This window comes from Epinephelus lanceolatus, chromosome 20 (assembly GCF_041903045.1).
Source record: "Epinephelus lanceolatus isolate andai-2023 chromosome 20, ASM4190304v1, whole genome shotgun sequence".
In the NCBI taxonomy this organism is placed as follows: Eukaryota; Metazoa; Chordata; class Actinopteri; order Perciformes; family Serranidae; genus Epinephelus; species Epinephelus lanceolatus.
In genome coordinates, this window is record NC_135753.1 from 5,635,539 (window position 1) to 5,654,635 (window position 19,097).

General features: G+C 43.3%; 2 protein-coding genes across 3 annotated transcripts in view; one reads left to right on the top strand and one right to left on the bottom strand.

The window, feature by feature from the left end:
* The window catches only part of lyrm4b (LYR motif containing 4), a 103,105-nt gene extending 89,930 nt beyond the window's left edge, over positions 1-13,175 (bottom strand). The window contains exon 1 of the mRNA XM_033639483.2: positions 13,054-13,175. Within this exon, the coding sequence (XP_033495374.1) occupies positions 13,054-13,142 (89 nt within the window). The 5' untranslated portion in view covers positions 13,143-13,175. The remainder of the gene's footprint in view (positions 1-13,053) is intronic.
* Positions 13,156-19,097, top strand: part of fars2 (phenylalanyl-tRNA synthetase 2, mitochondrial) — a 274,923-nt gene continuing 268,981 nt past the window's right edge. For both annotated transcript variants that reach the window (XM_078162944.1, XM_078162943.1), the window contains exon 1: positions 13,156-13,413. The gene's annotated coding sequence lies outside the window, so the exon portion shown is untranslated. The remainder of the gene's footprint in view (positions 13,414-19,097) is intronic.

Here is a 19,097-nt window from a genome sequence, read left to right on the forward strand (position 1 = left end):
TGCAATATATGCTGGTACATGTTGGCACTTTGAGGCAGTGCCTCCATGTACCAACAGGTCAATGCAGAAAAAAATGGTGCTGAAGTGGATTTATGTCTGTATTTTATTTTACTGCCTTCCCAACTGCCAGAAAAAATATCTATATTGTCCATTTTGCAAACAATAGATACGTTACATTTGAACATTATTTTGTAGCGCATATGTTGAAATGTCTTAATGCTGTGGTGAAGGTGTGGTGAGGCACAAAAATCACTTGTTTGATTTCGCTGCCTTTGTGAAGTGCTCAAATAAAGATTATTATTATTGTTGTTGGCAGTAGTAGTACTAATTTAGTAATTTTCCTTTTAATTTCAGATGTGTGTTTTCTCTCCTTACAGGATGTCCATGAGGCGGTGCACCGAACCAGCAGCCACCTCTGGGCAGGTGGTGAGAACTTATTTTATTTGGACCACCAGCAGGAAAAGGAAGGGGGGTGGGGGGGATTTCTCATCTGGCCGTTCAATAATTCAACACAGCGGCGGTCCGCATGAAGGCTAGCAGGGAGCGGCTGCTCTCTGATGTCCGTGCAGAGCGCCGAGTGTTATGACAGTTGAAAACGTCGTCCCAAACTCACCCCCCCCCCACCCCCAACTCAGAGTTTTCAAATGTTTTCAAGAGAACAGACACACAGACACACAGACACACACACACACACACACTTGAGAGAACAGAGTACAATGTCAATCCAGCTGAATCGGACCAGGTGCATTCTGGGCTGTCAGGGTTCGGCTACATGATGCTAAATGATAGGCTAAATGATAAATTTACAGGTGAACAGTGTAGATAAATATGCTGAATTCATGAAGGTTTGGTAAGTCAAACTTTTTACAAGTTTGCAACGTAGCCTGACCAATACTGTGTTATTGAGGTTGATACACAAATCAATATTTGACACATACATCTGTGGTGGTTTTTTAAAAAAAAAAAAAACCTACAAAAGGGAGAAAACTAGCCACCTGCACCTCCTCTTGGCTCTGTTTTTAAGGCTTTAGAAAATCAAGTCTGTGACATGAGCCAGTCAAAGGTCATTTCAAAGAGAGGGTGCTCCTATTGGCTTTTTCACAAATGCAGATGTGAGTGCACGTCCCTTCAGTGAAAGCCTGAGGGTTAGGGTTAGGAGAATCCTGCAGAGAAGCTGCTATTCCTGCGGCAAATGCCTACACTTCAAAGCAACCCAAATCCAGCCAGCACAAATTCCAGCTCTAAGGGACCGGACATGCCCGACCACCAACTGGATCAACAAACTTTCTGTTGCTGCTGTTACACCTGACACTGCTGCTGGCCATCAGCCAGCTGTGATACCCAGCGCTGGGTGGCTGGCCCGGCTGAATTCAAGCTACTACAACCACTGACTGAAATTGGGTCTTGGAGCTGCCGCCAGCTTTCCTTCAGAGGAAGCAGTCCACAGCAGTTGGGAGTGCGGTGGAGGGACGTTGAGGTGGCTGGCAGCCAATTCTTGTCTCACTGTGATCTGATCAAGCCCCAACCTCCGGGGGAGACGAGTGAAACCAATGCGGAAGTGCCAAAAACTGCAGTTCACTGACTGTCCACTTGAGGCTGGCTCCGGAAGTGAGTCAATTCCGATAGACCCCCATGTTAAAATGCCCAACTTTAGAGCAGAAATAAATATGTTTACAGCCTGGTACAAAAAATGGTTTTGGTCTCTATAGCGCATAATTAAGGGCGTGGTGACTTTGAGTGACAGGTCGCACCATCACGGGTGGCTAACTAGCATGCTAACTAGCCGCTGGCTCCGCTGCGGAGCTAAGCCTCGACTCGGCCGTCTGCTCGGCTTCATCTCAGCCAATTCGTGCCCATGTTCAAGGCATTGAACCTGTCCTCTCAGCCGTGTTTGTGCCTTTCGGATAATTTTTCAGGCAAATATTGGAGTAATATGGCTTGCTGTTCGACTAATTATACCAACAGACCGTCCGAGAAGTCTGTGCTCCAGGTTTTTCGGTAAGTGCAATTCGGAAATTCTAGTATTATTTTATTTATGTTTATATGTTAGCACTAATTAGCGGGTATCGGTGTCTGTGGTCACTACGGATACCACCTAGCTTGTCAGCAGCGTGTATCGGTGTCTGCGGTCACCACCTAGCTTGTCAGCTTATTATTATATTATTAAGCCTTTATTTAATACATTTAAAATCACGTTGATACTGGAGGTCTCATTTTCAAATGCGACCTGTATCACAGCAGCAACATCCACATCAAGTTACAGAGCCACAGACAATATGATACAACACAAGCTTAGCTTGTTAACTAGCTAACCAGCCAGCTAACGGTTAGCCTTCGAGCAAGACGCCAGTCCGGGGATGTATCGAAGTCAGAGCCTGACAGAGAAGTGTTAGGATTTAGGCATTTAGGGAGAGAATATTTTGAACAAAAGGTTGTGTGAGGTTTGAAACTAAAGGTCCACCACGTTAGTTAGCTAACGTGTTGCAATGTTAACGTTGTCATATGAGCAGTGTAACGTTAACTTAACATTAAGGCTATACTTGTGTATGTGAATTAAAAAGTGGCGAACTGTGTGAAATTACAATAAGGTGTGTAACGTAATTAAAAAAAAACTAATGTGACATTTGACTGTCACAATATAAAATATTAATAAGATTAGTGTATGATAAAGGCCTGTGCTTACACAACAATAGATAATGCAGACAGAATATGGGGACTGTTATGGCCACCACCTTTATGTTTTGCTAAAATAAATTGATTATGATCTGTTGAACATTGAAGTAAGTTAAGTTGTATTGTTTGTATGTAAAGGAGTCTGTGAAGTAGGTAACCTAACACATATATTACTTTTAATATCTATTTGTCTGTGTAAAGTTTTCCTCTAGGTGACCCAGACAGACTGGACCATTGGACAGTCAACACGAGGAGACAGAACTGGACTCCGAACAAGACTTCCCGTCTGTGCAGTGAACACTTTGAGAGTCATCACTTCAGCACTGACTCCAGGATAAAGACACCTTTTTTTCATACAGTACCTCACAAAGAGTCAAGAAACTTATTAGTTTAAAATGATGAATTATTGTCCATAATACATTTAAATGCATTACATAAATTACTAATTGTCATACATTACTCAGTACTCGATTAGGGCACAGCTTGCTCTGTACTATTCCTGATAAAGTGAAATTACTGACACACCAGTGCAGTTTAGTGTTGCCATGATGCAAAAGGCCAAATGAAGATTTTATCAATCAAGGAACATGACATGTATTTACCAACTTTAACATTTTAGTGCATTTTATGCAAAGACCCTTTATCAAAGTGAGAATTACTACCTTTTTCCCCCACACACAGTCTGTGAAGAACCAATGGAAAAAATATTCTCATAATGAGACAGCCGAACATAGCATGATTCCACAGTGGCAGTGAGCTTTGGTAACAGTTCAGTTTCCTTTTGATAGCAACAATTTTAATGTGGATGAATTGCATACTGTACATTCATACTCCACTTGTCTTGATAGTACAGTTAAATTTAAAATCACATTCAAATATAAAGTCGAATATCTACAGAACTTAAACACAAAACTATTTTATAAATTACAGCCACTTACTCAGCAATAAGATCATTTTGGTGGTGAGTGGGCTTTTAATCAATACAGGCTGTTGTCAATGTTTTCTACCTGTGTTTTTAACCTGTCATCTTTCTCTCTTGTAGGACACTTGTGGAAAGTTACAACGCCTCGACCAATGTGATATTTACTCCACAGTAAAGAGGTTGTTTAACAAGAAATTAAGATTTTGCAAATTATGACACTGGGTCCTAATCCATAGGTTTTATAATTACTGTTATAAATCTTTTCATTTATTTCATGTGTACTTTTTGTAACATTTTAAAATGGATGTTTTCATGAATGCAAGCTTTGACTTAATTTTGTGAAACTGTTTGTGAAATGGTTAGAATTTTTGTGATATAAAGTGGATCAGACAAAATTTACTTTAGAGTAAAAGCAATTTTTTTGAAAGCTGTCTTTCATCAGTTTCCTGTGATGATTGTAAATATAGTGGTGATTTAAGTTTGCATTTATCTTAGCAGAATGTAAAAAAAAAAATGAAAAGCTGATGTTATGTGCTGGTTTTGTTTGGACATTTCTTTAAGACAAATGAAGAAAATTCACTGAGAAACGATTCTCCTTTTGTGAAAAACAAGGAAATATCTGCACACTGAATAGTTTTAAGTCCCGTAGGAGGTATTATTTATTTGTGACGTTGTGACATATGAGAAGGTTCTGTGGGTATTGCTCGGTATTGAGGCTTATATAGTGAGGCTAAAAAAAAACAACACATAATTGGCTGATTATCTTTCTGTTTGCCTCACTAATAAAAACGCCACAATACCTTTGCCTGAAGAAGACCCTCTCAGAGTTGGCAACATAGTGAACAAGTGATACCTCCTTGGGGGCTTCAAAACTACTGTGTCCAGCTAATTCTTTGTTTTTCACTTTGAGCCCTTTTATCCAGTCTCATTCTTCTGTGTTAAAACTAGACTTCTAACAGAGCAGCAAACAAAGGTTACTCTCCAAATCTTCTCAGGCTCTGCTGCTGGGTGTAAGGTGCTTAGTTATCTTCAAGTACAAAGTTAAAATAATCAGGCCCACACAGAAATGGACTGCTTAATTTTTTGTCAGTGACAATGTTAAATATTAATGCTTAATGTTTTGTCTGTAGTGTATGATTTGTTTGCCCTTTCAATTGACAGTCAGATTTGATTGTGAAATACAACATTCAGTCAGTAACAAAGACAAAAGGAGTGCAAATATAAATAGAATTTATTGAAATTTTAATATCAAATATCAAAACTTGAATATCAAAAACTCAACATTAGCCATGACAGCCTGGGCTATGATCAGGCCTAACAAAATGTGTCCTAAAGGCCAAATTCAAAAGCAGTGACACTGCCAACAGTAAGCAGTTCACTGCGTCTGGAGGTGGTCTTTAAGACAATTAACTAATTTACTTAAAAACATATACTTTCTCCTAGGTGTGAGATGAATGTGTCTGATGTGAGGGTGCTCAATTATGGCACCATTTAAACTATGAACAAATGTAGCCATAACACACATTTCCTGGCCTTATCAATCTTTGCTGGATTGCCACCAGTCTCCCACCTGCACCTTTGGGCCAATGAAGAAAATATTATCTTAATGCCAGGATACTGGAGGTGAAGCTGGTGCAGGTCCTCCTTCATCATGCTGACCAGCTTGACACTGCTGACCTTCCTCATGTCACTGCCGCCACAGTGGATGATGAGGACATCTGGTGCTGCTCTTCCTTGCAGGAAGTGGGAAAAGAAGGAGAAAAGGCCTCCCCACTGCAGTCCACCCCAGCCAAACCAGCAGACACGGACGCCCGGCATACTGAGGGTGATTCCCAAGGTCTCTGCAGCTCTCTGGACACCACGCCGGACATAGCTGTCACCAGTGCTCCACACTGTGCATATGAAAGTAAAATGAGTGTAATAAATTATTAGCGTTATATATTTAAAAAAAAGTTGAAGCGTTTTTTTAAGATAACAGCTGAATCATTGTTTCAAGGTTTGTTGTATAACGTTAGTTTCAACTAAACTCAACTTACCTCAAGTTTCGTGAGGGAGTTGGCATCAAGGGAGCAGCCAACACCACAGGGCTAGCCAAAGTAGCGTAGCTTCTTAGCCTCGTAGCTTCTTAGCCTAGCTTGTTAGCCTTAGCTAACTTAGCAGCGCCGAGCGAGGTGGGCGTGTTTAAACAACCAGGCTTCCTTCGGCCTGCCTCTTTGCCCATTTTTGATTGTCCGGGAGTTGGGCGGAGTCAGGCACTGCCAAGATGGCAACGTCCAGAGCGGAGTATTTTGAGCTTCAAATCCACTCTTCAGAAACGGACAGGTGACGTCACGGTGACTACGTCCATTATTTTATACAGTCTATGGATCTGATGAACAAGCCCCATTTACACTGCCTCTTTAAAGCCACAGTGTGTAGGAATTTCTCCCATCTAACGTTGAAATCATATATTGCATTCAAACAGATGGCGCACTCTAGCGCCTCACTATTTCAAACGCGTATTGCAACAACGGTAGCCGCTGTGTACCAAAAAGCTATGATAACACTGATGAAACCATGTCATCCGATACTTCATGGAGTATTCATTCAGGCTCCTACACCGACACACGTGACGCAAGTTTACAAACCCCCTCCTCACCATGCTGGCTGTGTTTACAACGAAGGACTGTTGGGGCGGGTGTAAATCAAAACAAACCAATCACGTCTTGTCTTTTGACAACTGACAAGTGGCTCAACCTCACACACCTCATCCCTCTCCTCACATCACTGCGCTGCAGCGGCTAACAGCGCCGCTAACGGTGGCTAACAGCTGCAACTCCTGCATTATGCTCAAAGAGTGGGACTTTGTTATGCTGCAGAGTTGTCCCCCCTCTGAACCAAGAATGGAGGTAGTAACAGCGGCACAGGTATGACATTTTGATGATGTGTATCTGTGCAACCCACTGCCGGAGTAGCAGTTAGAAGTTAGTGGCTAAAAAGAGGAAGAACAGCGGCTGGAAATGTCCACAAATTAGGAAAACAATAAGTTCGCGAGCTCCTTTCCCTCCAAGCAGAGGACAAGATCAGCCACCATATAACAGAGATGGTACATGACTGCTGTTGCCATGTTTTGCCATTGTTATTATTTATAAAGTGCTGCTGACACATATGTCACACTAGAGGCCGATGCTGTAGCGTTTAGACTTGCATGATTTATCGGCAGTGCTTGGAATCGGGCCGTTTTTCACGTGATCGGCCATGACCTGCAACCGGCCGGTCAGTCTAAAATATGCCGATTTCAAACGCCATCAAATTCCCGGTGCGCCGCATGACTGACATCATGTAACATCAGCAACACACACACACACACACACACACACACACACACACACACACACACACGTGCAACTCACGGCTTGGGCGATGTGAGGAAGTGAAACATGGCCGGCTTCTCACCTTAATCATTCACACACACATCAAAAGAGAGAAGGAGAAAGTTATTAATTGTCTGTGTTAAACTGAACTGCGGAGCTCTCACTGCTTCACTGTGCTGCTTGAAACTGACAAGGCGCGTGTCTGCGTGCCAAAGATGCACATGTCCGCGCGCTTACTGGCAGGCTTGTCCTGAAGACCTGTGTGAATTTTCCACAGGAGATATTTTTACTTTTTTGTCTATTCAAGAAATTACCCACAAATGCTATACACCAAGAATTATTACTTTATTTATCTATGTTTTTATTTATGTATGCCTTTTTTACTTATTTTAATACTGCACCTGAAGTTATATTTGAGCAAAAAGGAAAATGTTTCTTAATGTGTTTTTGTTTGTTTGTTTGTTTGTTTGAGATGATTATTGAAAAGCTGGTTGTATCTTGGTTAAAATATTCTAATAAAGCAAAGATAGAAAATATTGCAATATCTTGTGTGCTGTAAAGTGGTTTGACAAAAATTAAATCGGAATCGGCCAAAATCGGAATCACACTCACACAATCACACTCTGCAAATCGGAAATTGGTATCGGCTCAAAAAATTGTAATCGGTGCAAGTCTAGTTGCATTACATGTCACGAATGTCATGCCTCTTTTGATTCCGCAATACTGGCATGCTGTCTAAAATCCCACACTGCAATGACATGATGTTGCCATCATTTGGTTCTGTGTAAAACTGCAAAGGAGGCCTAAAGAAGGAACTCAATAGCGGCTCTATAAAGCGATCTCTGTGTAAAAAGGGCTACAGTGAAAGAGTGGGGCAGGGAGAAGCTGAGCGAATGAACCACGAAAAACTCTACAATGAAAGAGGGACTTAGGACAGGGAGGAGAGAGCTGCAGGAGGAGGGTGAATTCTCAAATTCTGACATTTTTTTTTAATCTATTTATTTTTTTGGCGTTTCCCTGATTTCTTTCTTCCTCTGCTTTAAAGCCTTTGGAAACACAGCTTGAAATAGTAAAAATGCACATATTATATCAAAGTCGAGTGTCTCATTAATCATCCACAAAGGTCTGAGTGAAAATAACCATTCATAACTATTAGAAAACCTGGTTTAAAAACAGCTCATTTTGCTGTTTAGACCACGTGGCGTGGCAGATAATGCTCTGATTGACAGATCCCTCGTTTTGATTGACATCTCCCTGGCTCAGCAATGGCTGCCACAAATTTAATCCAGCCGTATATTTTTGAGCCCTCTGATGATTCAGAGGACGAAGCAGAAGCCCTGCCAGCTGAAAATGATTCTTTTCAGGTGGTCACTGAATGGTAAGTTTCAAAATGTTTTGTGACTCATATTAATGTTACTTCATAGAATAGTTAGCATAACTTTTACATGCAATGTTAGCTGAGACGAATGACAACGGGAGGCTAGCGCTTTGCCTTTCTTCACTGAGATATGTTTTCATTGAAAACATAAATCTGCTCTGTTTTTCTGATAATAGCCTTTTTCATTCAAACACATCCAGTCTTAATAGATTAAATATGTCTTTACTCTGACACACACACCGACCCTCAAAGCGGGAGAGACCGGTGCCAGCCGGCCGTCTCTCTAGCGCTGCGTAGAAGTATTTGCCTCCCTCAAATAATGTTCCCCTCCGGCTAAAATTGTGTTGTTTCCCGCAGCATCACCTCCGCGATTGGGGATATGTTTATGCGTAGCCAAGCTAACTGCTTGGGGTTGAGGTTAGGGGTGAGGAAGGGTGCACATTACGTCCCCTCCCCGCAAGCCGACACCAGCACAGGGCCCGGGAGGCAAGCCCGGCCTCTCACAAGCCGCTTCTTCCTGCAGCTCCATGAGCTGCAAAGGCTTGGATTGTCCGGGCTCTGGAGCCGGTCAACCTGATTCGAGTGCTGCTGGGAGCCCGCTGGAGGCAGAGCCTCCGCTGGGTCGCAGCCGAGCAGTTCAGCCAGTTTACGATCTGTATTTTCTAAACATCAGACTAGAAAGCTGTTTGTTGGCTCAGATTCAAAGACGCAGATTTAGCTGGAGCAGAAAGGTTTTGTTGCGCAGCCACTGGGGGGCGGGATGAGACAACTGACAGATGATTTATATTGGTTTGGAATTTATTGCGTAATAAATCTCAGAGATAACCACAGCCAAATCAAACCCAATTTCAAGAATGTACAAAAACTTAAAAGACAGATATTTTGAATTTGGATGGAAACTGATTTCTAATTGTTTTTACATGTTTAATATTATGTACATAAGACCCTAAATTACATAGCTAGAAGGCTACTGTGGATTTGGGTTTCCAGAGGCTTTAAGTTTGACAACATAAAATAAATGTACAAAATGAGGAATCGGTTGGTAACAACCAGGCCAGGACTTTTTGTAGTGTTAAGGACAAGTTGTTGTAAAAAGAACTTCTCAAAAAACAGAAGCACTGAGGACAAAATAAATTGCCCCGTCACCACAACGATATCTGATGTAATTCAGAGAAGAATATTCATCCTCTGTGGATTTAAGGATATAACAAAATTTAAAAAGACAAAGGATATGAAGGGTGAAAAATGGAGCAGCTCCACTGCAGTGATAATAGATGCAGTAACATAATTGAAAATGCAGGTCAATACAAACTATTTTATAGACATGATATCAAAACATAAACAGGTGCAACTTCAGCAGATTAAATTCAATATTAATCCAATAGCAGTCTGAAGCTACTCAAACAGTATTAGCTTTAAGAGCAGCGGCCCGGGATTGATTTCCAGAATGAATGTGGAGTGTGTCACAGTCAGTTAGGCAGAACACATTGAGGCCTGATGGGATCTGAGCGGCAAGAGGCCTGCAGACAAATCAGATCAGTGGTCAGGTACAAACTAGGCCACGGACTCTGGCTCTGCATCGCTGTCACTAACAAACCCTTTGACCCATCTGTACAACCCACTGCTGTAAACACACACTCATATCTGATCAGAGCATAACACTATACTCCAATAACAGTACAAACTACATCCTCAGACATGACCTGAAAGATAAATCTACACCTCTCTAAATTTAAGATTTTATTATTATGCTTCTGCAGGGGTGACAGCAGTGACCAGAGCCATTACGATTTTAAAGTTGTCAGTCTCTCCCATTCTCATGAACACAATATCTCAATATATCACACTAATCTTGGTTGTCCACCTTGCAGAGTTTATGTTAGCCAACATATGCCAGCTTTTGGCCAGGATCAGGTGTAGTTGCCCAGAGGATGAAAATATCGACGACGAAAATGTCCAGAAACATGCTAAATAAACAATTAAATTAAGTACTAGCATATTGAAAAGCCTCATATTGTTGACCTATAAGGTAAGTTGCCAAAACATTTGAAATATAAACTTATATTTTGCACACCGGATTTTTAGATATTAACTACCAATGGATCTATTTATCCACTGAAGAGTGTGTCCCTGCCTCCTTAGAGCATACGCCACATCTACGGTGGTCACGGTCTTCCTTGTAGTGTGCTTGGTGTAGTTAGGTGACGGCATCACGAATCAGGTGCTCCAGGAAGAACTTCAATACACCGAGGGTCTCCTGGTAGAACAGATCAGAGAAACCATCTGCAGCGATAGTTTGGGTGTCTGGTCTCTTTTTTCTGGCAAGAAAACACCCTGATAATGCATTATGAATGATATAAAAGCTATGTATTGTAGGGATGCAACAGTCCTGTGGATTAAACTGCTCAAATTTTTTGCTAGATGGGCCTTATTAACTGACAACTGAGTATTGTACCTGCATTATCCTGTAAACTTTTACATCCCCTGGACTATAATTTGTAAGTTCCTGCACAATTGTACACTTCTAAAACTATTTATTTTAATAACTTCACATAGTTACGTATTCTTGTGTTTACATTTATTTATCATATTCTCTTGTAAATTTTCTTCCTTTTATTTCAGATTTTGTCTTTATATGTTTGCATTGTTTAAATGTTATGCACAAAGTCATCACCAAGTCAAATTCCTTGAAAGCACAAAGTTACTTGACAATAAAACATTTCTGATTCTGATTCATTCATTTCACTACAATTCAGAAACAAGGGCGGTGACTCAAAGATCTGCAAGTCAGAGTGAAACTGGAACTTCCATGTCTGCTTCAGGGGAAAGCAAACCTCATTTAAGTCACACTCTAAAAATCCAGTCCTAAGTAATATTATTCAACGGTATGTTGGAGGGTTCACTCAATGTGTCTACACAGGAATGGTAATCATAAAAATCATAAAATAAACAAAAAAAAACCCCCAAAACACCTATTTGGAAAATTTCAGAGGCAAACAAGTACATTGATAACAGATCAGAGTGTCATTATTGGGTATGAAGGGACATCCTGGAAGGGCTCAGTTGTCCACAAGCAAGGATGGTCACTTTGTGAAAAACTGCGTTAGGGAATGGTCCAACATTTTGAGAGCAACTATTCTAAATGTATAGTTGTATGGCATTTAATGATTTCACAATCTATAATTACTAATATCATCAAAAGATTTAGAGAATTTGGAGAAATCTCTGCATGTTAGGGACAACACTGAAAACCAACACTGAATGCCACTGACTTTGACCCCTCAGGTTGCACTGCATTAAAAACCAACATGATTACATAAAGGATATTACTACATGGGCTCAGGAACACTTTGGAAAACCACTGTAGGTAAACACAGTTTGTTGCTGCATCTACAGATGCAAGTCCAGACTTTACCATGCAAAGTGAAAGAAATTTATCAACAACATCCAGAAACACCACCGACTTCTGAGATGGACTGACACAAAGTGGAGGGTACAGGGGTGTGCTAGTGCCCGTGGCATCATGGGTAACTTCACATCTGGGACAGAACCATGAATGCTGAAAGGTACATACAGGTTTTGGAGCAACATATGCTGCCATCCAGACAACGCCTTTTTCAGGAACATCCCTGTTTATTCCAGTAAGACAATGAGACACATTCTGCACGTGTTCCAACAGTGTGACTTCGTAATGAAAGAGTGCAAGTATGAGAATGACCTGCCTGCAGTCCAGACCTGTCCCCCATTGAACGTGTGGAGCATTATGAAGCACAAAATACAACATCAGAGACCACGGACTGTTGAGACACTGAAGTCGTATATCGAGCAAGAATGTGAAAGGATTTGACTTTCAAAACTTCAACAGTTAGACTCCTTAGTTCCCAAACACTTACTGAGTGTTGTTAAAAGAAAAGGTGGTGTCACACAGTGGTAAACATGCTCCTGTCCCAACATTATTATAACTTGTTGCAAACATCATATTCAGAATGATTGTTTACTCATACTAAAATAAACAAAATGTATCAGTTTGAATATCTTGTCTTTGGAATGTATTGAGTATAGGTAAAAGGGTTTATAGATCACTGAATTCTGTTTTTGTTTGCGTTTCACAGAGCGCCCAATTTTGGGGGGAATTAGGGTTGAAGTATTTTGTATTAATTTTGTGACTAATGCTCTAAAATAAATTTAGTGGAGTAAAAACTGCAATACTGGCTTCCAAAATGTGGTGGAGTCTTCGCATAAAGTAGAAGAAAATAGTAACTCCTGTACAGTTCTTGAGTTAATATACTTAACTGTACACTCCAATGGTGGTAAAATGCTCACACATTTATGCAGCATTAATATCAATCCCAAACATCATATATAGTGTTAACAGACAGGGAACATTTTACTGTACTATACATACTTTAACTTTTCATACTTACTGTAACGTTACATTTTGCTGGTGCATACTGTTTCTTCAGTCCGGTTTTGAATGCAGGACTTTGACTTGTAGTGGAGTATTTTGGCTGTGTAATTTTAGTACATATACATCAATTAAATCTTTGAGTACTTCTTCCTCCACATGCTGTGCTTTGTAAGCGTTGGATAACAGCTAACGTTATGACATCAGGGTTGCTGATGTAAACACAGCCGTTAGCGGCTACATTAGCACCTTTTCCAGCCGCTGACAGTCGTTTTAAACAGACCGACAGATGTGTTCAGACCCGTCACACGTCATCTCTTACCTGTAGTTGTACGAGGGGAACTTCTTGCTCTCTATCAACATCATCTTATACAGAGAAAGCACCTGTGCTCGTGTGGACGCCGCCATCATGTTGCTAATACGCTGCTCCTCGACCCGTTTAAAACCTCAGGACCCCCTCTGACGCGTGTCCATGGGGCGCCTGCACAGAAATACACTGATTATGTTGACTTTTTTCTTCGCGCCGCTTTCAGTCTTACGATTTACATTAATAGATTTTACTCTCCTAAAATTTCTTTATATAAACAAAGACGTAAATTTTGAACTGGACTTAAAATCCAGTAGGCATTCAGGCGCGCCATCGCCTACCGAACAGCATCTCAACGCTGGAGTGTGACAGGAGGTGAGTTAGCTTTGCTCATTTTAACCTTTAGAAAAATACACTTTAACACACTAATGACATGTTTTACTGAATGGACGAGATTGCGAGGCTATAGCGGCTGACTTCAGGACACAAACCGGGAGAATGTCGCCTCACACAGCGCTTTATTTCCCCCCCAAAACTGTGCTTGTTATGGGGCAGCATGTTAGCTTCCCTGCTACAAACACAACTGACAGAACTGCAGCTGTGAAGTTGGCTTGTTTGAAGTATTTTATAATGCGTTAAATGTACACATACTCAATGCTAATGACACCTCCTTGGAATTTCCTAAAAGTGCATGTATGTTATCATGCATGCACGTGGTTTAACTGTGTGCACGTGTGTGCCAGTTTTTAATGACCTTTCTGTCAATTTACCTCATCACAGTGTGACCTGACCATGACTCAGTGATATTTTGGTGTTTTATTGCGGTAAAAGTACTAATAGTACACTTTGAAAATACTGTGGTACGAGAAAAAGTCCTTTCTTTTAAAATATGACATCAGTAAAAGTATGTAAGTATAACTCCGGTAGACTAGCTCTGAAAAGTACCAGAAATGACATAAGTATACAAATTTTGGCAAGAAGTGGAATATACAATATACACAAAATATACAACTATACATCAAATATTAAAAAATATAAAAATTATAAAAAATAATAATAAAAAAAAAAATACAATGAACAAGGATGCAGTGTTGTTGACCTGCCACTCTGTGGCCGTTTAGAAGTTCATCAGAGCGACAGCCTGGGGGAAGAAACTGTCTTTGTGACGGGTGGTTTTGGTGAACAGTGCTCTGTAGCGTCTACCAAAGGGGAGGAGTTTAAACAGATTGTGTCCGGGGTGTGAGGGGTCTACAGTGATGTTTCCTGCTTGTTTCCTGACCCTTGACCTGTACAGGTCTTCGATGGAGGCAAGCTCAGTCCCAATAATCCTCTCTGCACACCTGATTGTCCTTTTCAGTCTGTTCCTGTTCAGTTTGGTGGCAGATCCAAACCAGATGGTGATGGATGTGATCAGCAGTTCCTGAGGGAGGTTTAGCTAGGGCTGGGCAGTATGACAACATTTTCATATCATATTTTTTTAAAAAAAATCATATCAGTTTCACAGTATTTGACGGTATTTTTCTCGGGTTCGGCCCACTTGACATGCTGCTGTGTAGTGTTATGGCCTATTCAAGTGCTGGAATTTGTTATTTACGTGACAACGCCTGAACGCAACACAGGCTCCGCTACATTAGTGGCGTGCTCCATTATAATTGTCTCCGACTCGAGTCGTCTTCGGTCAGGAAAATGCGGCCTGAGCTCTAGTGTGCTCAACCCTGTGTGTGTGTGGGTGTGGGGGTTAGGGGTGCAATGGTACAGGTAGCCCACGGTACGGTCCGTACCTCGGTTTTTGGGCCACGGTCAGGAAAATGTGGCCCGGGTGCTCACCTGTCTGTGTGTTTGTGTGTGTGTGTGAGCGCGCGCACATGTGCGCGTGTGTGTGTGTGTGCGCGCACGCATCAGGGCCGAACTCCACTGTGCGCGACACAGAGAGCAGAGGAGGATTGTAAACGCGCACCGTGTAGAGACAGAAATGACATGCTGTTGTGTAAATAAGATAAATAACATAAGTTAAGTTTATTTAATAAAAGGACAAGGTACGGAGCGGGGTGCCCCCCTAATGTAATGGTAGGTTAAACACTAGACATGTTTCAAGCAACGTTTGCAGACAGTGAAATTTCTGTTAACTGTTTTCACTTGTCGTTTTATTCAACAGCGAAACCGAAATGATCCCACACCAGAGATTTGTATGAAGCCGGTGCTTCTTCAAACTTCTGTCTCTCAACTCCTCCGCTTGCCTTTGCCATGGCTCTCTCTGTGTTTGTTTTTTACACTTCTTTTCTGTGTGAGGCGAGTGTCACTTTCCCTGGCTCCAGTTACAACAGTGTGAGGGGGTGAGTGGGCGGAGCCACAACAGTGACTGGACATTAACTCGCGGGGAGGGCTTTTGTGCAGCAGGCTGACTCGGCCGTTCTCTTTATACATCCATGGACTCGGCCTGTGGATAGGCACACACACACAGTGGCCTGTAAAGCATCAATGCAAAATTAATTGCAAAACCGAAAACCTGCAGTCCATAAAGGCGTATTGATCCGTGCAGGGCGGACCGAACAGTTCAATATTTTACCAAGGACCGTTGCATCCCTAGTGTGTGTGTGTGTGTGTGTGTGTGCGCGTGCGCATCAGGGTGAAACGCCGCCGTGCGCGATACAGAGAGCAGAAGAGAATTGTAAATGGCGGTGTGCCGTTGCTAGTTGCATATAGGGGAAACACTGCTCTTTTTGGTATGAGTTCTTCTGGGTCATCGTGTACAGTTGCTTCGCTTTCAGGACTCTCTCCGGCAGCCATTCTCGCCTCTAAACTTTTCTCTGTGCTCTCATTCTCACCAGCTCTAGCATGCCTGTGGTGTGCAGCAGTGAAATAGGTCCCCGCTGAAACACTTTCCCGTCGCGCGTGCACATTCCGGACGTTGTGTGGGCTATTCACCGGTATTGCGGTATATGAAAAATTCATATCCTAACGAAAATAAATACCGGTTTTCGGTACGAACTGGTATACCGCACAGCCCTTAGGTTGAGCTTCCTGAGCTGTCGCAGGAAGTACAGCCTCTGCTGGGCCTTTTTCCGGACAGTGTCTATATGGGAGGTCCACTTCAGGTCCAGAGAGATTGTGGAACCGAGAAACCTGAAGGTGTCCAGTAGACACTGTGCTGTTGAGGATGGTGAGGCAGGGCAGTGTTGGGGGGCTTCTCCTTAAGTCCACTGTCATCTCCACAGTCTTGAGCGGGTTCAGCTCCAGGTGGTCCTGACCACACCAGAGGACCAGGTGCTCCACCTCCTGTCTGTAAGCAGACTCATCACAGTCCTGTATTGGACTGATGACTGTGGTGTCGTCCGCAAATTTCAGGAGTTTCACCGAGGGGTCCCCTGAGGTGCAGTCATTGGTATACAGGGAGAAGAGCAGTGGGGAGAGGACACACCCCTGGGGGGCGCCAGTGCTGATGGACCGGGAGCCGGATGTGATGCTCCTCAACCTCACTTGCTGCCTCCTGTCAGTCAAGAAGCTGGTAATCCACTGAGAGGTGGAGGCAGGCACCGTGAGCTGGATGAGCTTCTTGTGGAGTATTTCAGGGATGATGGTGTTGAAAGCCGAGCTGAAGTCCCCAAACAGGATCCTTGCGTAAGTCCCTGGGGAGTCGAGGTGGTGCAGGATGTAGTGCAGTCCCATGCTGACTGCATCAGCCACTGACCTGTTTGCCCGGTAGGCAAACTGCAGGGGGTCCAGCAGCGGGCCTGTGATGTCCTTCAGGTGGCGCAGCAGCAGTCTTTCAAAGGATTTCATGACCACAGATGTCAGGGGCGATGGGCCTGTAGTCATTTAATCCTGTTATGGAGGGCTTCTTGGGGACCGGGATGATGGTGGAGCGTTTGAAGCAGGAGGGTGTTTCACACAGTGAAGATCCTAGTGAAGATAGGGGCCAGCTGGTCAGAGCAGACTCTCAAGCAGGAGGGAGACACACCGTCAGGTCCCGGTGCCTTCCTGGTCTCCTGTCTCTGGAAGAGCTGACACACATCCTCTTCACAGACCTTTAGTGCAGGTGGGGGGGCTAGTGGAGCTGGGGGTGCAGGTAATCGCTTTGTGTGGTTGGAACGTGTGAAAAGGGCCTTTTCAAACCTGTAGAAGCTGTAGAAGCTGTTCAGGTCGTCTGCTCGTTGGAGGTTTTCCACAGGGTGGGTGGGTGGTCTCCTGTAGTTGGTAATGTCCTGCAGGCCTCTCCAAACTGACACAGGATTGCTGACTGAAGCCCTTTTTAAATAGGAATTGTGCAAATTGGCAGGAAAGCCCAATCAGTCTTCTTTCAGCATTGGCAGTATAAAAACAAAACCGGGGAGTGCAGCAAAATGCCGCCTGCCTACTTTTGTTCGTATAGAATGTGCCTTTTTTGGGGCAATGGGGGGCATGAGCAAGTAACAAACCATGTAGCTCAGCGCGTGATGTAAACAGTGAGGTACTCCAAGGGAAGCCGCGGCTGGTCAGTCCTTCAGCGATTCTCTCGTAAGTCAGCCTGTCCTTCACCGTTCCAGTAATTTGACGGTTAATGGCCTCTTCGTTTGCGAGGACAAGGAGGGCGGGCAATTCTTTATCTCCCCAGTTGCTCATCTTTACAGTGTCTGTAGTTTGTAGGTTTGCGTTTCCGTCTTGCTACTAGTACCAGCTGCTCATTCCTGCTATCAGCTGTTTCCTGTTTATCCACCACCAGTGGCTCGCACGTGCAGCGTCATCACTAGCTCCTCCCACAAGTCATCAACAGCCCCTTCCCTGGCGGAAGGGCTCCTCGTTCTTTTTAAACCAAAAAGGTTCCGCCAATATGTCCACCCTACGAGGCGGAAAATTGGGCACCTCGGATCAACTCGCCAATCCGGCTCTGTGTGTCTAAACGTTCGCAGCTTGCCGGCAAAACATTCGCCGAAAATCTGGCAGTGTAAAAGGGGCTCACTGTAGCCCCTCTTGGCTACCCTGATCTCTTTTGTCAGCTTGTTTCAGGCCTGCTTGTACAGAGCCTGATCCTTGCTCCTTGGTCTGGTGCAGCCGCCTGAGTTTGGGTGTGAACCAGGGTTTGTTGTTGTTATATGTACAGAAGGTCTTAGTCTGCACACACATTTCATCACAAAAACTGATGTAAGATGTCACAGTGTCAGTCAGTTCGTTTAGGTCTGTGGCTGCAGCTTCAAAAACACTCCAATCTGTGCAGTCAAAGCAGGCCTGTAGCTCCAGCTTTGACTCCTCAGTCCACTTCCTTACAGTCCTTACCTACTGGCTTAAGGCCCATTTATGCTCCCTTTACGTACGAAAATGTACATGTCCGTTTCAAACAATGTTACCGTCACTGCCCACATACTTCCATGTGCCCTTTACATTGGCCTGGATGTTAACCATTAAATCCACCAGGAGGCAGCCAGCATCAAAAGTTTATGACAACAACAAACTCAAAAACAAACATGGCGACTGTGGAGGAGATATTGATAATGTACCTCTTGCAGAAAAGACAAAAACAGAGGCAGCGTTGTAGGAGGTGGTGGTCGGTGAGGCTGTTAAATACATAGAATTCTTTTCTCTTGTACTGCCGATGAGAGAAATTGAAGTGTTATTTCTTCTTCGTGTCTCACTAGAGCTATGTATCGGGTAGTGGCAGCAACACTGCCCCCACGGTTCCCGGTGGTACTGCTCTGTTTGGCCCGTATCCGTAAGCTTTAAAACTGTGTAGCAGTGGTCCAGTGTGTTAGAGTCCCTGGTGGAGAATTTTATGTGCTGTTTGAATCTGGGAAGTTCGTGAGAGAGGTTTGCTCTGTTAAAATCCCCTAGGATGATGAGCAGGGAGTCTGGATGTTTTTTCTCCACGTCTGTTACCCGGTCAGCTAGGTGTTGTAACGCCTCCGTTACACATCCCTTAAGGCCCTGACACATCAAGCCGACAGTCGGCCGTCGACCAAAGTTGGGCCGTCTGTGAGTGTCTGTCGGCCTAGTTTTTGCAGTGTGTCCCGCACCGTGGGCACTTCGGCGTCGGCGTTGGTGGCTTTTCGGCCGATTGAGCATGTTGAATCGGCAGTGGAGCTTGTCGG